This window comes from Mesoplodon densirostris, chromosome 18 (assembly GCF_025265405.1).
Source record: "Mesoplodon densirostris isolate mMesDen1 chromosome 18, mMesDen1 primary haplotype, whole genome shotgun sequence".
Classification (NCBI taxonomy): Eukaryota; Metazoa; Chordata; class Mammalia; order Artiodactyla; family Ziphiidae; genus Mesoplodon; species Mesoplodon densirostris.
In genome coordinates this window covers 48122404-48138922 of record NC_082678.1, presented here as the reverse complement: position 1 = coordinate 48138922, position 16519 = coordinate 48122404, and the positions used below count along the sequence as shown (strand labels likewise).

General features: G+C 51.0%; 2 protein-coding genes across 3 annotated transcripts in view; both read right to left on the bottom strand.

Annotated features, from left to right (window-relative positions):
• Positions 1-3: 3 nt before the first annotated feature.
• RILP (Rab interacting lysosomal protein) lies at positions 4-3605 on the bottom strand. 2 transcript variants are annotated; one of them, XM_060082299.1, is made up of 8 exons: positions 3350-3605; positions 3184-3277; positions 2992-3098; positions 2658-2903; positions 2260-2405; positions 1759-1881; positions 991-1080; positions 4-730 (listed from the first exon to the last, which is right to left on the bottom strand). In XM_060082299.1, the coding sequence occupies exons 1-8, from the start codon at positions 3575-3577 to the stop codon at positions 592-594; spliced, it is 1173 nt and encodes a 390-aa protein (XP_059938282.1). In that variant the 5' UTR covers positions 3578-3605; the 3' UTR covers positions 4-591. The 2 variants fall into 2 exon arrangements, with proteins under 2 accessions (XP_059938282.1, XP_059938283.1); XM_060082300.1 differs by lacking the exon at positions 4-730 and having other exon boundaries at positions 741-1080.
• Positions 3606-4331: 726 nt separating this feature from the next.
• The window catches only part of PRPF8 (pre-mRNA processing factor 8), a 37178-nt gene continuing 24990 nt past the window's right edge, over positions 4332-16519 (bottom strand). The window contains exons 25-43 of the mRNA XM_060080454.1: positions 13769-14016; positions 13488-13667; positions 13150-13285; positions 12865-13034; positions 12560-12689; positions 12299-12445; positions 11940-12100; positions 11444-11635; positions 10211-10448; positions 9945-10073; positions 8932-9045; positions 8674-8847; positions 8195-8388; positions 7228-7467; positions 6988-7129; positions 5415-5555; positions 5141-5280; positions 4833-5035; positions 4332-4662 (exon numbers count right to left, since the gene is read on the bottom strand). Of these exons, the coding sequence (XP_059936437.1) occupies positions 4508-4662; positions 4833-5035; positions 5141-5280; positions 5415-5555; positions 6988-7129; positions 7228-7467; positions 8195-8388; positions 8674-8847; positions 8932-9045; positions 9945-10073; positions 10211-10448; positions 11444-11635; positions 11940-12100; positions 12299-12445; positions 12560-12689; positions 12865-13034; positions 13150-13285; positions 13488-13667; positions 13769-14016 (3234 nt within the window). The 3' untranslated portion in view covers positions 4332-4507. The remainder of the gene's footprint in view (positions 4663-4832; positions 5036-5140; positions 5281-5414; positions 5556-6987; positions 7130-7227; positions 7468-8194; positions 8389-8673; positions 8848-8931; positions 9046-9944; positions 10074-10210; positions 10449-11443; positions 11636-11939; positions 12101-12298; positions 12446-12559; positions 12690-12864; positions 13035-13149; positions 13286-13487; positions 13668-13768; positions 14017-16519) is intronic.

Here is a 16519-nt window from a genome sequence, read left to right as displayed (position 1 = left end):
GAAAAGGAAGGCCAATGGCGAGGGCTGAGCGGGGGCTTCAGGGTCTAAATAGGCGAGGGGATAGGCGAGGGGGTGAGCCACGGGTGTCCACTAGGTCACACTCCCCACTGGAGGTCCACGCTGGGAGAAGCCTCCCCAGCCAGTGACAGCCAAGGGGAACTTCCTGGCAGAGCTGGGCAGGGGCAGACCACTGACAGACAGACATGGAGCAGTTTCTGGGTGTCACGGGCAGTTGCTTTATTACATCAGCTTAGGCCATCCGTACAAACACCTGGGAGGGAGGTAGTCAACTCTCCATCGCATGGATGGGGAGACTGAAACGCACAGAAGCAGCACTTTTATCTGGCCCCGGAGGCTTGGCACAGAGATACAGGAAGGAAGGTAGGTTGAGCTCCCCGTCACACCCTGGCTCAGGCCAGGGTTCGAAAAGAGCCTGGGGAGGGCGGGGAAGGAGGGAGCCCTGTCCTCATGTGAGGTCACACATCCACCCCCAGACAGACTCCGAAGTCAGGCAGGCCTCTGGGGCAGCCGAGACCCCAGACGAAGATATTCATCGAGAGCAGAGCAGGGCCGGTCAGGAGTTGGGGGCTGTCAGGCTGCCCACAGGCTCCACGGGGGTGGCTGTGGAGCCTCCTCTCCTCCCCGCATCTCGCTGGTGGCTGCAATGCTGGCCTCAGCCTCAGCCTCAGCCTCAGGGGCCTCTGTTCCACCCCGATGCCACAGGCCCAAGCTGGGGGGAGAGCCAAGAGGTGCTTTGAGCCTGGATGCCAGGGAGGTCAAGGATAGGGGCCGAAGGCAGGGGGTGCTGTAAAAAGGGGACTCGAGGATGACAGGGCAGCATGAGGCAGGGGGAGGTAAACGGGTCACCAGAGGAGCGGGAGGGGACGGGCATGCTCAGAGCTCAAGGTGGCTGGGTGAGCCACAGTGGAGCGCGAAAGGTGGGGTCCCTCCACTCCCACCACATTTGTCCTTCCTCTTCCCCCAACATACAAACTCTGTATTCTGGACTCAGGGGGTGGGGGCTGGAGGTGGTCTCCCTTATCCCTGGAGAGCAGGAGCCATGAGCCATCCTCATCGTCACTGAGGCAGAGGAGAGAGGAGTTGTGAGGGTCATTTGTCAAGGCCCTGAGGGACAGCGGGACTCCAGCTATGTTCAGCCTTCTGTGCAGCCCCCAGGAGCAGGCAGGGGAGGACAAAGTGACTTCAGGGCCCCCAAAGCTGGGGAGAAGGAAAAGCAGGGGAGACGGAGGACAACTAGAGGATTTTTTTCTTTTTGGCCGTGCCCCACGGCATGCGGGATCTTAGTTCCCCGACCAGGGATCGAATCCATGCCCCCTGCAGTGGAAGCACGGAGTCTTAACCACTGGACCGCCAGGGAAGCCCCCTCCTGAGGCTTTTATTTTCTAGCCTGACACACAGCAGGCCCCTGACAAGACTGCAGATACAGCCTTACCCATCTGAGGACAAACAGATGCAGCCAAGACAAGAAACCGAAAACTGACTGTGGAGAAGCAGAATTAGCAGGTTTCTTCAGCAGGATGTACGGGGAGCATGGCAGGCGGGAGCAGTGCGATCCAGAGAGAAGGGTGGTGGGCTCAAGACGGCAGGCTCAGGGGATGACCAGGCCAGGTTAGGTTCTAGAAGTGACTAAGCTAGGTGACAGGCTCAAGGTGTGACTAGATTGGGGTCACAGGTACAGTCTGAGGCAACAGGCTCAGAAGGTGACCAGGCTCAGTGGGAATGGAGGCAGGGACTTACCTGCTCTCTGCTTCCTCTGGGGTCCCTAACATCTTGGCCTTGATCTTCTTTCGTTGCTTCCTGATAGCCACCTTCATGGCTTCGAGCAGAAGCCCGGGGACCCGGTGGTCTGTGAGCAGCTCCCTACAGAGGAGGGGGAGGGGCAGAGAAAAAGCAGTGGGGATGCCAAGAGTAGGTCTTGTCCCAAGTACCTGCGCATGTTGTTCCCCCTTTTGGAAACACTCTGCCTTGCTAACCCGCCGACTTTAGTTTAGATGTCACCCCTCCTAGGAATACTTCCTTGATGGCTGCTGTGACCCTTTGCAATGGCCCACCCCATGTGGAAGAAGTTCCAGGAGGGCAGGGGCTTTGTGATTCTCGTCCTTCAGTGCCCAGCACAGTGCCCGGCACACGACAGCGTGGATATATCGATGACCCAAAGAATGAGGAGGGTGAACCAAGGCCTGGGAACAGGTGAAAGTGGTGCCCCCGAGCCTCCCGACCCCTGTCCTGCGCCCTCACCGCTGGAAGTAGGCCAACTCCTCCTTCAGCAGGAACACGTTGGCTTTGAGCTCATTCCTCTCCTGAAGGATCTGTTCAACCTCCTCTCGACTGAAGCCGCACTGCCCTACCTTGGCGGGGCGTCCTGGCGGCGGCAGGGCATCCGCCTGCGGAAGGACAGGCTTGGTCAGGGGGGCGCCTCGGCTGGAGAGGGACGCTAGAGGGTGACTGGCAGGGCGACTTGGGAGGCCAGGGCGCTACAATAGATGCCAGACCGGTGCTCTGGCTGAGACTGGGGGCGGAGGCCGGCTGGGGGCGCACACTCGTGCCACCTTCCTACTTCCCGGTGGCCCTAACTACGCAGCACAGCAAACCTTTCCCGAGTGCCGGACCGGTCTCTGACCTCATCCGGCACTCACCCGGTCCTCAGGGGTCCCCGGGGCTCCTGTGCTCGCGGCTGCCGTCTCGGGCTCCTGCCTCTGCTCGCACCCGGGCGCCGCGGCCTGGCCCTGCGCCTGCTCTGGCTCGGGCTCCAAGGTCGCTTCGCGCCGCCGCTCTGATTCGCTCTCCAGGTCCCGCGCGGCGCGCAGCTGGCTTTGTACTGCGGCCAGCTTGTGCCGCAACTCCGCATTCACCAGCAGGAGGCGCTGCAGCTGCTCCTGCAACTGTGGGCGGAGCAAAGGGGGCTGGTGGGCGGGGCGCCGGAGGGCCGGGAGAGCCCCGCCCCCGCACGTCGCCCCGCCCTGCCCTCACCGCCTCCGTCTCCTGGCTGCGCTGCAGCAGGTCGCGGTTGTGCGCCCGGAGTTCATCCCGCTGGCGGTCGGTAACCTCCTTGAGCTGCCGCAGCAGAGCGCGCTCCTCTGAAGAAGGGTCGTTCTCAGCGGCGGCCCGTGGGGAGAGGCCCTGAGCCTCCCCGCCCCCGGGCCCCGGCAGGCCCGCACTCACCCTGTGGCCCAGAGCGCAACTCTCTGCAGAGGCGCTCGTTCTCCTCCCGCAGCCGCCGCAGCTCGAGTTCGGCCTGCTGCGCGGATACCTGCAGCTGGAGAGGCCGCGCCGTCAGAGCCGGGCCCCGCCAGCCCGCGGGCGGCTAAGGGAGGGCGCCGTGACTCACCGAGTCCGGGGCGGGCCCCACGGCCGCCTTTTCCAGGAGCTCCAGCGCCTGCACCACCAGCGGCACGAGCCCGGCCGCCGCCTCCGGCCCGAAGCGGCGCGCCAGCTCCTTCAGCTCATTGCCCAAGGCCCCCGCTAGGTGGTACACGAGCTCCGCAGCCGTCCCCGACCCCGCGGCCACCCGAGGCCCCCAGTAGTGCGCCCCAGGCCCCACTCTCCTGGGCTCCATGTCCCCCCGAAGGCGACTAGGGCTGCGACACCCTCCTCCCCGCAACTGGGGAAGGAAAAGGCCAACCAGTCCTGGCCCAGGAAGCAGTTTAGGACGGTAGAGGGCGGGGTAGAAGCGACAAGGGAGGAGCGATTAAGGGAAAAAAGCTGGGGAAGGAGAGTCTCAGTGCCCTGCTCCCTGTCCTGTTCAAGCCCCCAAGGTCACAGGAAGCAGGACAGCCAACTTCCAGCCAGGTGTCCAGGAGCTGAGGCTCAGGGCTGTAAGTGGTCACTTTCGACAAGCCCTCCCCACAGTGCCCACACCAGGCTCCACCCCTGTGTCTGGAGTCATGGGGCCTGACTTGGCTGCCAACTCTCCAGGCAAGAGGTGAGAGGTAGGAGAGCTGTCACTGGCCTCAACCAGAGGCAGCCGACTGTCCAGCCATGTGCCTGTTTCCAAGACAGACTGAGAGTGACACAAAGCTTAAAGGGCTAGGCTGGGCACCACAGCTGCAAACTGCTCCGAGAGATGTTGGAAAGCGGTGAGTGTTTCCAAGTATTCTGGAGGGAAATTGGCAAATGTCGTCATGGCAGAAGGAGTGTGAAGGCCCAAGTCCCCTTCAGTTCTCTGAGTTTAGAGCATATTTACCCCCATAGCTCCTGAATTTCAGGGGGACCTCAAGGATCAGTCCAGCAGCTTGCTGTGAACAAGTCTGGCCTCTGCCATCCTTACACCCAGAATTCGAGCTGAGGGAAAAAAAAAAAACCTCAAAAACTCCTATTTATACAAAATTTATTATACTTTGTTCAGAATTACCAGTCACCACGAGGTCAACAACATAAGCACAAAATAGAGGAAAAAGGGGCCAAGCTGCTGAATGTCACCAGCTTGTCTGTGAGGGTAAAAAGGCTCTAGCCTCTGGGGAGTCTGAAGCAGGAGGTGAGGAGACAACTAGGCATAGAGGTCCTCTCGGTCCGCAGAGTAGACCTCGCCCTCCTGCAGGAGAGCAAAGTTGAGGAAGTGGGAGGGTCTGTGCACCTCGTGGTAGAACTCTTTGGGGTTCGCCAGCTGCAGCTCATACTTCATGTTGGGATCATGCCGAACACCTTGGAGTAGAAGGAAAGGGCCAGTGTTGACAAGGTCCACCTGCCTCACCCTGCTGGGTCCTGGACCATCTCCAAACCAGAGTCCGGCCCCAAGTGCTACGGGTGATGGCCTAACCCCAAGCCCACCTTCCTGTGTGCCCCGCCACCACCCCACACCCTGCCTCACATACCCATAAAGTTGTAGTTCCACGAGGACTGGGCAGGGACCATAAAGAAGCCAAGGAAGCGGTCTGACAGTAGCATCTGGACCCTCTCGTAGTGCGAGGGTAGGTAGCCCTTGGGGTTGTTGCCCTTGTCTGTGTTCTGGCGGCCCCATTCATAGCCACTGGGGGTCAGCTTGTAGGCTGTCAGGGTGCAGGAGCCTGGTGTGAAGCTGGAAGAGGAATGAGGACAGAGTCAGCGCTCAGGCCACCACTCCTGGGCCCTGGCCTGCAGTGCCTGCCCCATCGTACTTCCTCCCAAGGCGGCCCAACCCCACCTGCAGGTGATGATAATGGTCTTCTCGCCATCCCAAGATGGGTTGTCAGCCATGATCTTGGCATGGGTGGTGACATCCTGGGGTGACAGCTGGGGGGACTCGTTGGGCTGAGTGTGGATCCAACCTAAGGGTTCCATCTCCTATGGGTAGAGCAGTGAAAAGCTATTTAGAGCCCCGTCTGCAGACAGGAATCCCACCCATGAGAGTAACACCCCTGCCTTCCCTCTACCGCCTTGAGAGCAGAAAGCCCCGGTTCTCCCACACCCCCGCTAACCTTGAGGTACTCATGCTGGGGCAGCTGGCCAGGCAGGTGCACAGTCTGGTGAGTGCCCCACTGCGGTACCATCACGATGCAGCGGATCTCCTTCACCTGGGGGTTATCTGGTGGGCTCACCCCATAGAGGTACCCTGCAATCTGGAGACAAGGGGGTCAAGAGCCAAAGAGATTCTTAGTACCAGTCCAGATTTGGGGCTGTGAGCCCTGTGTTTAATCCCCTTCTCCAAGAACAAGGACAGAGTTTCTCAAAAAGTGGCCAGAATCTCCTGCATCAAAAACGCCTGGGGGTGCTTATTCAAAATGTTAAACACGGACCTCATCTCAGACTTATCACATCAGAATCTCGAGTGGGGTCCAGGAATTGGCACTGCTCACACATTCCCCAGTTGATTATTTAAGTATTTAAGTACAGTGTCCATAAACAAATGAGCACACAAGCACAGAGCTCATGCATTTCCACAAACTGAACACATCTATAAAATCAGCACTCAGCAGTACTTTAAATTTTACATTGTCATGAACAAAGTAAGAAAACTTGTGTTACTATAAACTCACCCAACACAGGACACTAACAATCTTCAAATTCACCAAACTGAGGCCACAAGTTAGTGTTTTATAAAATATGATTCTCCCTGATTACTAGTAAAGTTGACCATCTTTTCATATATTTTCCACCTTCAGTTCCTTTTCTGAACTACCTTCATACTCCTTTGCCCATTCTTCTACAGTTATCTTTTATAAAAATCAACTTCTGAGAATTCCCTATTCTAGATCCAAACCCACTATATCTTAGAGTTACGCAAATATTTTCTTCCTGTTTTTAGTTTGTCTTTTGTGGTACCCTTTGTCACGCACAAATTATTAATTTTGTTGTTGTTTTTGTTTTTTTGGGGTACGCGGGCCTCTCACTGTTGTGGCCTCTCCCGTTGTGGAGCACAGGCTCCGGACGCGCAGGCTCCGCGGCATGTGGGATCCTCCCGGACTGGGGCACGAACCCGTGTCCCCTGCATCAGCAGGTGGACTCTCAACCACTGCGCCACCAGGGAAGCCCACAAATTATTAATTTTGATGATGGCTTTGTGTCTCGTTTAAGAAGGTTATCCTAACTTTAAGATGATAAATATTTTCTTCTAATACTCTACTACAGTTTAGTATTTTACATTCACAGTTGTACTCCACCTGGATTTGACTTCTGTTAAGTGCTATGAGGCAGGGATCAAGCCTCCTTTTTCTGACTGTTTCAGTATCATAAGGCATGCTTAATCCCACAGATGAAGCGGGATCCTCAAGTGATACAACACATTTATTATATACACATGAATCTGTTTCTATATATCCTCTTCCAATAACTTCTAGGCCCAAAATACATCATTTCTCAGTTGCCACAGCTTTATAATGTTTTGGTATCTGGTGGGGGCCGAAACCCTCCTCCCTGCTTTGGCTATCCTTGTATAATTACTCATCTATCAATTTCAAAACCAGCACCTCCAGTTCCAGGAAATCTCAGGGAAGTTTTAGGCACATAAAATGTTTGGCACACACTGTGGCCTCGTTGAACAAACAGACTCACTTGGGCCCGAAGGTCAGATATGCAGATAAACTTCTTAAGCACATTCTTGGGAAGAATATAGGTATAACCAGTCTCCTTGATGTCATCAGATGAAACATAGATGTGATTGGTCCTTAGGTGCAGGTTGGCGGCAGAGATGGCCCTAAAAACAGGGAGGGGATGTTGGCATTTCTCAACTGAAGCACCTCAGGTAGTACCAGTAGGCCTGTCCATCCCTACCCCTCTTGCCCCTTATACTACCTGACCCTCCACTCAGTCTTAGATGAGAAAGTCTGGGTCTCATAGTTGCTGGTGGTAGAGGTGATGATTTCGTCCCCGTGCTTGTTGACAGTGCGAGTCTGGGTTGCGGTCAGCTGTGACTGTTCCTTGGTCTGCTTCTCAATCTCAGCTATCTGCTGCCGCTGCTGTGACGGCGCCGAGATCTCCATACCCAGGATGATGTCTCGGATTTCTGACTGTGTCAGCGACGCCACGTTCACACTGTGGGGACAGTGTGGGTCACACCACAAGGATCCCTTCCCCTTGGTCATTTATGCCCCAATGGCAAGGTATAACATGGTGGGACAGGGGGGCCCATACTCTGACCCCAGATAACCTTCGATTGACACTTGAAGCGTGAAGTGGAAATACACTAATACGGATAAGATTTGTCACATCCCAGGCTGGCCCTGGGCCTGTACACCTTTCAGCCATGCTCAAACCTGCTCAGCATCCATACCTCCCACTTTTCCTCAAGAAAATGTGCCCTGGAACTGGGAAAACTCTCAAAAACGGAAATCCTAGAACAAGTTCTCAATCACAGTTGGTGTGTCTGCACCCGTACTGGGTAAACATTTTTGGGTGCCAAATGACAAGGAAGAAGAGAGAAGGAAGGGGTGTGTGTGTGTGTTATTAGCTGTGGTACCTGGGGGTCTGGGACGTTAGAACTTCCTGTAATGTATGGACAGTAAGGAAACGCCCTGCTCAAAATGGCAACGGTGCCTCTGCTGAGGAATAGCGCCCAAGTGTTAGCCCGAGCCCTGAAACATGGACACTTCCTATACCATCTGAAGACACTGCCTACCTACCTCTCCTCTATAGGCATCTCTAGGACAATTTCTTGAGAAACTTCTGAGCTTAAAATGTTGCAAAAAACCCAGAAGGCATATACTGAGCCACCCATTTTACCCTTTTTGGATCTCTCATCTGTATCCCCACCACTGCTCACTTGTTTTTCTTGCCATAGTCAGCCAAGATAAGGTCCTTGAGCTGCACCTCCACCTTGATCCACTCCTCGTCAGTCAGAGTGGGCCAGATGTGGTGTGGTTCCGTGATTGTAGTCTTGTCTGGCTTCAGGATCACCTTCGCCCGGTCGTTGTTCACATGCAGGGCACGCAGAATCAGGATGAGGCGGGAGAAAGCCTGGGGAGAGATGTGGCAGAATGGGAGGAGGCCAGCTACTCGATGTTCTTCCCCTCTCCTCCACCCTATCCTTTCAGGAGACCCAAGAACCCATTTCAAACCCTACGGTGCTCCCCTCACCATGAGTCAACTTGATATGCAGAGTCACTGGCCCATGCACAGGCTGAAGATGTGAAAATGGCCCCATAAGAGGCCTGTGGGAAAAGCTAAGGCACAGGACCTTCTTGTGACCCCAAACCCACTCCTCTTAGAGTGACCCTCCCTCCTCGTGAGGTGGCTTCATACCGTGTAAGATGAGATAGTCTTGAGCCAGTCATCATAGAGGTTAAAGAGAACCATCTGCGGCTCAGTGGCTTTAAGGATGAGATCCCCAAACTTTTCCACCTTGAGACAAGCCTGGAAGGGGAGCTGGAGCTCTGATCCTTTGATCACAATATTGGGGAAGTCCAGCAAGTGCACCTGAGTCAAGATCAAGTCCAAGTTTAGAAACAGAACCAGCAGGTCTCAGCCCTCTTTCCTTCTACCTCATTCACCACCTCTCACCTCCAATGGATCGAGCATGCCTTTCCTGGTGACAATGATCTGCTTGGGCTGCTCCTCCACTGGCAGAGATCGGATCAGGGCAGCCACCTCCTCAGCTGTCTTCCACTTAGCCAACTAAAAAGCAAGAGAGAAGAACATGGAAACTGAGTCTCCACCCTCCCAGGTCAACTAGAACAAAAAATTCTAGTCTTAAAACAATTAGACTATGTTTCTATCACACACTGCTATTGAATGTTAGGTACTTCAGAGGTATAGAAAAAACGTCTAATGGCCTTGCCCCAAAGGGTGTCTCAACCTAGCTGGCCAGACAAAGTTCACACAATACCACAAGCTAGTATTTAATTATATACACGCTATGTCAGGGACAAAAGAAATTAAGGCTAAAGGTCATAAAAAGCTGCACAAATAAAGAAGTCTTAAGGGATGAGTAAGACAGTGATTAACAGAAGAGAAGAGTTCATTCTAGAAGCAAAGACCTATAAGCAAAGCCACAGAGGTGGAGATGCTCATCAGGGTTTGGGATATCAGGATCCTGGACTGACTGCCGGAGGAAACACGCTACAGAGGAAGAGGAACTGTGGCTGGACAGGTTACAGGCCAACCAGATATTAAGCAGATATCTAGGAAACCAAAAAGTTAATTCAGCAAAAAGGAAGGGGCTACCAAAGGCTTTGAGGAGGAGATGAGATTTGGTGAAAATAACATTTTAAGAGTGCTTATTCCCTTTAGAAAGATGATTTTTCATAGCCCTCTTCAAGATAGGTTAGAGATGGGAGAGTCAGGAAGCAGAGACACCAACTCCTAGGTAATGAAGGACCTCAAATATTCTTGGACCTCTTATAGAAGAACACTTCCCAAGTTAAGTAATTCAGGAAAAAAGTTTAAATGAGATGTCCTAAATCTTACAAAGAGAGAAACAGGAGATTCTCTCTCTCACACACACCCCCCCCACACATACCAAAGAGTAAGAGGCAGCAAAGTTCTACAGCCTCTCTACCCTTTCACACGCTCACCTGCCCCAAACGCTTCTGTCCAGCCCACACAGATGTGTGAATTATCTTGAGAAACAGCTGCCCTGTGCGTGGGTTGAAGATGAAGATGGCCCCATTGATGGGCTTGGTGGTCAGGTTCCCTTCAAAGGTCTAAGGAATGATTACATCAGTTAGCACAGTCTAGACACAACCAGCCCGCCTTCCTCACAATATGTACACACTTGCCCGGCCACCCTCCCACAGGCATATACAGAGCCCCACCCCCACATGCTGCATCTAACTCTCACCTTATGGATAGTCACTCTGTAGACATTCGTGTCATCCACAAACCAGATAATCTGGTTGGAAAAGAGCTCACCATAGTTCTGAGAGGACAGATAGGGCTCAGTAGGCTCAGATGAATAAAGCTGCAGCCCTTTACGGATCCGTTCACGTAACACATACAAGGCAGGGTTTGCCTTCATGATCTTGGCCATGGCCTGCTGTATGAGGGGCTTGCTGCCAGGGAACCAGTTTCCATAGGCACTGTGAGGGTGGAAGAGGCAAGAAAGGTTAAGACCAGGCTGGCAGTCCCAGGAACAAGGCAAACTGCAACTCTACAGAGGAAGAAAAGGCTGTTGGTCAGGCTGAGAATGAGTGCCTGCTCGTGTACGTAGAGGCAGGGAAGAAAGAGTCAGTGACCCCAGTGGAGGAAACGGCCAACCTCACCTCACCTGGGCAAACTAAAAAAACACGTGTATATTAAAGTACGGGGCAGGGGGGAAGGATAAATTAGGAGGGTGAGATTAACATATACATACTACTATATATAAAATAGATAATCAACAAGGACCTACTGTATATAGCACAGGGAACTCTACTCAATACTCTGTAATAATCTATATGGGAAAAATATCCTAAAAACAATAGGTATATGTATACATATAACTAAATCACTTTGCTGTACACCTGAAACTAACACAACATTGTAAATCAACTACACTCCAATGTAAAATAAAAATTAAGGGATTTCCTGGTGGTTCAGTGGTAGAGAATCCGCCTTACAATCCAGGGGACGCAGGTTCCATCCCTGAGCCGGGAACTAAGATCCCACATGCCACGGGGCATCTAAGCCTGTGCGCCACAACTACTGAGCTCTCACTCATTCCTTAGACCTTTGAAGGGAACTTGACCACCAAGCCTCTCAATGGGGCCATCTTCATCATCGAACCTCAACTAGAGAGCCTGCGTGCCGCAAACTACAGAGCCCACATGCTACAACTACAGAGCCCACGCACTCTAGAACCTGCGCACTACAACTAGAGAAAACCCGCACACCACAACTAGAGAGAAGCCCATGTGCCACAACAAAAGATCCTGTATGCCTCAACAAAGATCCCACGTGCTGTGACTAAGACCCGATGCGCCCCAAAATAAATAAGAATAAATAATAAATAAATCTTTTAAAAATAAATAAATAAATACAATAAAGTGTGGGGCTGTTGAAAAATATCAATACATGCTTCTGAGCCTCAACTTACCTATGCAGGTTATAGGCCAGGTCGATGGCAATGAGCACACCTGTGGGCGAAGGGTAGATACTCATGTTGTCTGTGGTGTAGTCCAAGAACTTGGCCCGGGCGTAGCGCTCAATGTCATGGGAATCATAGTCCCCCCAGCGCAACTGGATGTCAATCCAATACTTCTGAGTGGTGGTGCTGTCCATCACATCCCTGAGGGTGGAAAGGGGTCAGGAATCTAGGCTTCCAGGAAGACAATGGCACAACCAATATCCCCAGAACCACAAGAACTCTCAATCACTACGTCTAAATCTCAAAACCAACCCCTCTGCCTGTTCCAGATCAGCAAGACCCACCAGAGAATTAGCAGACCTGGCTGAGGGTGTTAAGAGAATCAGGGGTAGAACTTGTTTCAAGTTAAAAAGAAAGGCAGCCAGGGACAATTTCTAAAGTAGTTCTGCTAGAATAGTAAAACTAAGCTTCTCAGATGCCTAGGGCTGGGTCGTAAGGCACTTACTTAGAGTCTGCCAGCAATGAGGGCCGGGAGACATTCCACTTATAGGAGGCAAAGAGCAGGATATCTGCACAGGAAGAGTTCATCTTATAGGACTTTCGGGGGTGGATTGTCTCCTTTTGTACTGTCTCAATTTCCAGTGCATCCAGTTCCTGATCAAACACCTGGAGGCAAAGGTGGAAAGGTTATGACTAGTTATGGAAGCCCACTTAGAATGAGGGCTTATAGAACTTAAGATAATGTGGCACCTGGGACCACAACAGAAGTCTCATCCTTGAAGCTCTGAGGGTGGATTTCCCATACCCAAAAGAGAGAGCTGACTTGACTTTTTGTGGCATCCTCTCCCCTCAATTCTAGCCCACCTGACACAAGTCCATAACGATGCTCTCGTGGATCTTCTGCCACAAGTGAGCTCGGAAGATCTGGATGAGTGAGATCTTCAGTGTGGGGATCTTGCCGTGCATGAAGATACCTGTCAGGTCCAGCTGCACCTGAAAGCCTACGTATACCTGACAGGAAAAAGAGAGTGACACTAGCGACCAAGACGTTCTCAGGACATAATTAAGGGAGTAGAAACTCTTGTTTTTAGCTTCCCATCTCCCATGTCTATCAATCACACTCACGTTGGCTCGGTTGATGGTTGGGGACCACCAGAGGGTGAATCTACGATTGGGAATCTGGTTCAATCCTGATCGCTGAGCATTGGTTAGTTTCTTCCACTTCATAGACTCCTCAAAACCACTGGCCTTCTCCCTGGGAAGCAGAAGAGACCAGGTAAAGTGACGTCCTGCCATCCCCCAGAGCACTGCTGACCTCCTGGGGTGGCTATGTGGGAAACACCACAGTAGAACACAAAAGCACATGAGGGATGAGCTCAGAGGGCTGTGACATGTGAGAGGTCACTGTAAGGGGAGAACAGAATCCTCACCAGAAAAGCCCCTCCCAGGTAGGGAAGTAAGTGCCCTTGAAGAGAGTGTGTTCCAGAATGCCTTCCACACCACCCAGGGCCTGGATCATGTCCGTACGGTAGTTGTTCAGGTTCCAGAGCTTTCCATCATGCCGCTGGTGTGTCCACCAAAAAGGGTTCTGCTTCAAAACCTAGATGGCAAGGTAGGTACGGTGAAGCTTCTGGGTGCCCACTGCCCCAGGTTCCCAGCATGGCCACAGACTCCCCTAATTCAGGGAAAATCTCTCCACTATCCCCTCCACGTACCTGGTACTGCTTAAAGTCCGTTCGGACGCGCCAACCCTTATCATAAGCCAGTGTGTGCCGGTCCTTCTGGAAGAGGGTGTTGATTCGAGGAATGCCACGATCCCATGAATCCTCTAGATCTTCTAGGGTCAGTCGTCTGCCAAGGAAAAAAGACCAAAGTTAAACAAATACTCATATGAAGAGTCCAGCATTCCTCCCTGGCCAAGGATAAACAGGGTCAGACACACAACCTACTTCCTCGACCCCATAAACACATGGCATGCTCTACTCCTGACCTCCAGGCAGGGCTCAAAGGTCACACCCCTCAGCAGGACTGCTATGCCCTCCTGGATGCCCACCTGTTCTGCGCAATGGCCTCTTGTCTCTTGAGTGCATACTCAGCCCAGACCCGCTGAGAATCGATGAACTCACTCTCCCAGGGCTGTATGTAGCGATACAAGTTGGGAATCAGCTGGTCTTCTTCATGGCTCATTCCTGAGCGAAAGTGTGTGATACCTACATCTGTCTGCTTGGACCACCTGTGTGGGGACACAACCAAGATTAGAGAAAAAATAAAAACTGAAAATAAAGAAACATCCCCTTCCCTCAGGGTCTAGCAAGATTTTCAGCCAAGTCCTACCTGAGGTCAGATTGGGGGATGAGCACATGGCCCATTGAGAGCATGCCAAGTCCACCCAACTCCTTAGGGGTGTAGAACACGACAGGGGGGAAGCGACTCGGCATCTTGGAGTTGAGGCCAATCTTGATTCGTGTCTGGATCTTGTTCTCACACTTCACCAGCAAGTCCAGGAGCTCCTGGGTGTTCACCACAGCCTCCCGAAAGTATGTCATAAGGCCAATAAGAGCTGTGTTCCACTTATTCACAATCTGAAGACAGTGAAAAAGAAGTAAATTATAGATAAGCCATTGCAGGGAAAGGGTGTGTGTCTAGGAACCACCAGATATAATTAGTTATATTCTCCCTAGTTCTCAAGAAAGATTTGAGCTCAATGTCATTAGGGGAGTGTGTATAAATCAAAATCACTATGAGATATTACTTAACACCCACTGCAATGGCTATAAGATAGTTACAAGGATGTGGAGAAAATGGAACTCTCATATACTGCTAGTAGGAATATGAAATAGTGCAGCCACATTGAAACAGCCTGGCAGCTCCTCAAAAGGTTAAATAGAGTTACCATATGACCCAACAATTCTACTCCTAGGTATATACCCAAGAGAAATAAAAACATATGTCCAGGGCTTCCCTGATGGCGCAGTGGTTGAACGTCCGCCTGCCGATGCAGGGGACACGGGTTCGTGCCCCGGTCCGGGAAGATCCCACATGCCACGGAGCGGCTTGGCCCGTGAGTCATGGCCGCTGAGCCTGCGCGTCCGGAGCCTGTGTTCCGCAACGGGAGAGGCCCCAACAGTGAGAGGCCCGCATACCGCAAAAAAAAAAAACAAAACCAAAAACATATGTCCACACAAAAATGCGTATACAAATGTTCACAAAAGCATTATTCGTAATAGCCAAAAAGTAGAAAAAAACCAAATGTCCATCAACTGACAAATAAATAAACAAAATGGTGTACAGCCATATTATGGAATATTATTTAGCCATGAAAAGGACTGAAATACTGATGTACGCTACAACATGGATAAACCTTGAAAACATTATACTAAGTGAAAGAAACCAGACGAAAAAGGTCACATACATGATCCATTTATATGAAATGTCCAGAAGAAACAAATCCATACAGACAGGAGGTAGATTAGGGGTTGCCAGAGGACTGGGGCAGGGAGGGACATGGGGAGTGAGTGACTGCTAATGGGTATAGGGTTTCTTTGTGGGGTGATGAAAACGTTCTGGAATTAGTGGTGATGTCTGCATAATTTTATGCATATAATGAAAACCACTGAATTGTATACTTTAAAAGCGTGAATTTCATTTCAATAAGAACATAAAGTTGGGCTTCCCTGGTGGCGCAGGGAAGATCCCACATGCCATGCGGAACAGCCAAAAAAAAAAAAAAAAAAAGCTGAAAGAATTTCCTTTAAGATCAGAAACAAGACAAGGATGCCCACTCTCACCACTTTTATTCAACATATTATTGAAAGTCCTAGCCACAGCAACCAGACAAGAAAAAGATATTAAAGAAATCCAGGGACTGCCTTGGTGGCGCAGTAGTTAAGAATCTGCCTGCCAATACAGGGGACACAGGTTTGAGCCGTAGTCTGGGAAGATCCCACATGCCGCGGAGCAACTAAGCCCATGTGCCACGACTACTGAAGCCTGCAGGCCTAGAGCCCGTGCTCCACAACAAGAGAAGCCACCGCAATGAGAAGCCCTCACACAACAACAAATAGTAGCCTCCCGCTCGCTGCAACCAGAGAAAGCCCACGTGCAGCAACGAAGACCCAATGCAGCCAAAAAAAAAAAAAAAATATATATATATATATATATATATATATATATTAAAAAAAAAATCCAAATTGGAAAGAAGTGAAACTGTAACTGTTTGCAGATGACATGATATTATACATAGAAAATACTAAAGACACCACCAAAAAACTATCAGAACTCATCAATGAATTCAGTAACATGGCAGGATACAAAATTAACATAGAGAAATCTATTGCATTTCTGAACACTATCAGAGAGAGAAATTATGAAAACAATCCCATTTATAATTGCATCAAAAAAACAAACCAAACCAGGGACTTCCCTGGTGGTCCAGTGGTTAAGACTCCACGCTTCCAATGCAAGGGGCACAGGTTCAATCCCTGGTTGGGGAACTAAGATCCCACACGCTGCAGGGTACAACCAAGGGAAAAAAAAATCTAAAAAACAAAAAACCAAAAAAACCCCCAAATCAAACCAAACAACAACTAGGAATAACTCAATCCAAGGAGATAAAAGACCTGTACTTGGAAAACTGTAAGAACTTGGTGAGGGACTTCCCTGGCGGTCCAGTGGTTAAGACTCCGCACTTCCACTGCAGGGGACACGGGTTTGAGTCCTGGTCTGGGAAGATCCCACATGCCACGGAGTAACTAAGCCCGCGAGCCACAACTACTGAGCCCGCATGCCACAACTACAGAGGCCCATGTGCCTAGAGCCCATGCTCTGCAACAAGAGAAGTCACCACAATGAGAAGCCCATGCACCGCAATGAAGAGTAGCCCCCGTGCGCAGCAACAAAGGCCCAACACAGCCAAAAATAAATACATTTAAAAAAAAGAACATCGTTAAAATGACCACACCCCCTCAAGTCCATTTACAAATTTAATGGAATCCCTATCAAAATACCAAAGACATTTTTCACAGAACTAGAACCAATAATTTTAATATTTGTATGGAAACACAAAAGACCCTGAATAGCCAAAAC

Excerpts from the sequence above, each read along its gene's own strand:
- RILP (XM_060082299.1), bottom strand. The coding sequence starts at position 3,577 with ATGGAGCCCAGGAGAGTGGGGCCTGGGGCGCACTACTGGGGGCCTCGG. Across the intron at positions 2,406-2,657 it reads CGGGGACCCCTGAGGACCGG|GCGGATGCCCTGCCGCCGCC; the intron begins GTGAGTGCCGGA and ends GTCCTTCCGCAG. Across the intron at positions 1,081-1,758 it reads CCAGAGGAAGCAGAGAGCAG|TGACGATGAGGATGGCTCAT; the intron begins GTAAGTCCCTGC and ends CCTCTGCCTCAG.